This window comes from Etheostoma spectabile, chromosome 13 (genome assembly GCF_008692095.1).
Source record: "Etheostoma spectabile isolate EspeVRDwgs_2016 chromosome 13, UIUC_Espe_1.0, whole genome shotgun sequence".
Classification (NCBI taxonomy): Eukaryota; Metazoa; Chordata; class Actinopteri; order Perciformes; family Percidae; genus Etheostoma; species Etheostoma spectabile.
The window spans coordinates 20,088,254-20,091,894 of NC_045745.1; the positions used below are offsets into that span (position 1 = coordinate 20,088,254).

General features: G+C 40.1%; 1 protein-coding gene across 1 annotated transcript in view; it reads left to right on the plus strand.

Annotated features, from left to right (window-relative positions):
* The window catches only part of LOC116699939 (cytokine receptor common subunit gamma), a 7,513-nt gene that overhangs the window by 774 nt on the left and 3,098 nt on the right, over positions 1-3,641 (plus strand). The window contains exons 2-5 of the mRNA XM_032532683.1: positions 174-264; positions 976-1,148; positions 1,429-1,562; positions 1,655-1,820. Of these exons, the coding sequence (XP_032388574.1) occupies positions 174-264; positions 976-1,148; positions 1,429-1,562; positions 1,655-1,820 (564 nt within the window). The remainder of the gene's footprint in view (positions 1-173; positions 265-975; positions 1,149-1,428; positions 1,563-1,654; positions 1,821-3,641) is intronic.

The window sequence follows — 3,641 nt, forward strand, 5'->3', positions numbered from 1 at the left end:
TGTGTGTGTGTGTGTGTGTGTGTGTGTGTGTGTGTGTGTGTCCTGCTATTAGTCTATTACCATTGTCTTTTAAAATAGGGTACTGTATATACTGTATGTGTAAGCCAGTTTTTTGGTTAAATTTTCTTCATGAAACAATTCTGCTGGTGTCAACCCTCTCGTGTCTCTGACAGATGTGGACTGTTTGGTGGTGCATCTGAAATATGTTCACTGTTCTTGGGACAAGCAGGGGACTCCAGAGGTCAATTACACCTTCTACGGCTGGTTCGTAATCATAAGACAAACTCAAACACATTTTGTAATATAATCTGAATGTATCGAACTATGAAGAGTAAAATATTGGACTTCCATGAAAGATAAAAGTAAAAGTATTTATTCAAAATAGGTTTCTGCATGTAATTTGAACATCTGATGTTAGTCCATTTTATCTGGGGTGCAATTCCTTTACATACACACCCATGGTCTGCAATTATCAGTTTGAAACTAAATTCTCTGATATAGTCTACCTCACTAGCTCCAGCCTAGTTGTTTTTCTTCATTTCAGCCAGTTTCCTTTCATTGTATTTGTATTTATAGCCTATATTATAAATGTATTAGATTTCTGTAATTCAACATGTTAACTGCTGCTGTAAACATTAAAGATTTCGCATTAAATTAAAATTGTTAGAAATTTTTAATCACATCACTTTCTTTTAAAGAATGAGCATGAGGTACATCAGACCTTGTCTCTGAATGGCTATCCATGCTCATAGCATGGTGATTAATCATATAGAAGCTGAGAGACCTCACTGTAACTTGGAGTAACAGGCTTGATATGTTTTTTTTAACACTGAGTAAATACTTTTTTAGTTGCCTCTTCAGAGAATTTACTCTTGTGCAAAAGGCCCTAGTATCTGAGTATGACAAATTACAAAGAAAGACCACCACCATTCTTTGCTTTCTATGTGGAATGTCTAAATAGTGATTTCTTCACAGGTTCCAAGGTGCCAACGACTCCAGTGAGTGCCCCTCCTATCTGTCAGAGAACAACATAAACACTGGATGTAACCAGCCCTATGAATACCTTAATAGGTTCAACCCATTTTACACCAGACTGGTACAAGAAAACCAGAGTCCCAAGGAGAAGGAACATAATCTTAAAACAAAAGGTATGCTTATTTACTGGGTTCAACATAAGATTGGGAGGAACTTCCAAATAGTAAACCAATTAATTATACCTACTGGTGCAGCACAACTGTAACTTAAAAGTATAATCTTTGTCCAGGAAAGGAACAACAATGCTAGTATTTTGAAACAGGGAAAAACATTAAAGAAAAAAAAAAACTTAAACGGCTGAAAATGAAAATATATTGTCTTAGTACGTCTGCCCAATTACATTGTCATCCCATTGTCTATTTTGTATCATTAAATGGCCTGTGTCATCTCCAGTCAAGTTTAATCCACCAACCAACCTGACTGTCCATTATGGCTCCGATTCTAACCTGTGGCTCAGCTGGACCCAAACTTTTCCTAAGTGTGTGGAAAGTCAAGTTCGCTACAGGATCAACAAGAGGAACTGGGCGGTAGGCAGTTTTGAGGAACAATACATCTCTTTTTCAGTCTTTGCTGATTTATGCACTCATCTCCTTTCTCTCCTCTATCTTACTGTCCAAAGTCCTCTTCAGTCAGTATGGGGAAGCAGAATTACTGCCTCAACTTGCCCTCCCGTAGTTCCCTGCATGAGCTGCAGGTGCGGAGCAAAATGGGGTACAGCTGTGGAGATTCCATATTCTGGAGTGACTGGTCTGAGCCTGTGGTCTGGGGATCCAACAACAGCACGGGTAAAATGATCAATGTCTGCTAGCAAAAAGGCCCAAAACTCACAACAGCTTGTACTGAAAGAATAAATTAATCAGTTACTTCTACAGCCAACTAGTCAAAATTGCAACTATTATTAAGTCTCAATTATAAGTCTCAGGCACAGAACCAGTAGGTGGTATTTCCAAAACACTGTGCCTTATGACTTATTTCCTATAGTCTTGAAAAATGTGCATATGCTGATAAATATAAACATTTATGATAATGTGCAACACATTTTGATAAATTTCAACATGTGGAATTGACATTTTGAGGTAGGCTACATACATCTACACGTTGACACAAACCCTTCACGGTACCCTAAAAGCAAATTAATGCTTCAGCGTTAAATTGACCCCGTGGTTACGTATGTAAGTACGTAGAGATACCGACCCTACGCCAAACCCTATAGTCTCTCAAGAAATGTAGCTATACGTCGCGGTGACCAACCTGATCTCACATAATTCGCGCAGATGTTTTGGGCTTTCATACTACTCGCCATCATAGTCGCTCCTAATGCTACGTCACCTTCTCATTGACTTTACATTGGAATTGTTTTCCGTGCAAAAAAAAAAAATTGTTTTCCGTGCAGGCCACACGGACCTTTCACACATTCCGTGTCACCACCATGTAATGCGGTGTTAACAGTTCAAGATCATTTCACGTAATTCTGTGAGACCAGGGGCCTGTTGCACAAAACCAGGATAAGGGATTAAGCCGGGATATTCAAGTTATCCTGGATGAATTTAGCTTTGACTCGGTTGCACGAAACCAGATTGAATTAAACCCAGCCAAGTAACCATGGAGATTTATTATTTGCGGCTAGCCTGGTCCAGAGCAGGCTAACAACCAGGCTAAGATTAATCCTGGAGTCTCATGTGTTAAATCAGCTGCCGCTCTGAGCCGAAATAAACTTGTTTCACAGTTATTCCATTGTCTTCTGCATGTGTTCTGCTTTATTTTTATTAACATGCAATAGTGTACTTGTCACTATTGTTGTTGCGAGGTTGATTTAAAGCCCAATATAGTTGTTTAGATGGTTGAAATGGTTGCACTGGCACCCAGATGCGGAGTGGGACTTTTCCCGTGGGACGGTAGTGGTGTCGAGGCTGCCTGGCGTGTGGCCGCTGCCGGCGCGCCGCTGCCCGGTGCGCCGCCGGCGGCGCTGCCCGGTGGCCGCCGCCTGGTGGCTGCTGCTTGCCGGCAGACCTGCAAGTCGCATCAGTGTCCACTCTCTCTGTAAAAGTAGAGATGAGCAGCGCAGATCTGTGGTCAGCTTCAGGTTTATACAGGACGCATTCCAAAGATTAAGTGTGATGATATTAATGTAGTGATTTTCCCAGATGATAATAATGGCAGACTGGTCAGAGACCAATACATTCAGGATTTCATTTTCTTGTTGCTTGTCCTTCTCTAATAAAGGACATTTTGTGTTACTTCTTAATATGTAGGCCTAATGTTTTTTATTATAGCTTACATTGGTTTCATAACCATAATTAGTCTTACATCCCTGGACCAATAACGTGGCCTATAGAGCCTACTGTACGTATATAGTGTAGTTTACATTCATCCCAACACAATGCTTCTCAATCTTTTTATTTTGGTGCGGTCACTTGTCAGAAGAATAAAAAACAATATTGTTTTACATATGCTCACAGCGTGTATTGAAGTCACTTACTTCTTTTTCTAGTTGTTGTCCCTTCTGATTGTTCTGTATGAACATTTGTGCATATGGTTGTAAAACATGTTCACGCGTTGTGAATAAGTGTTTGAAATTAAGTCTAGAGTCCTTAGGGTACATTTCC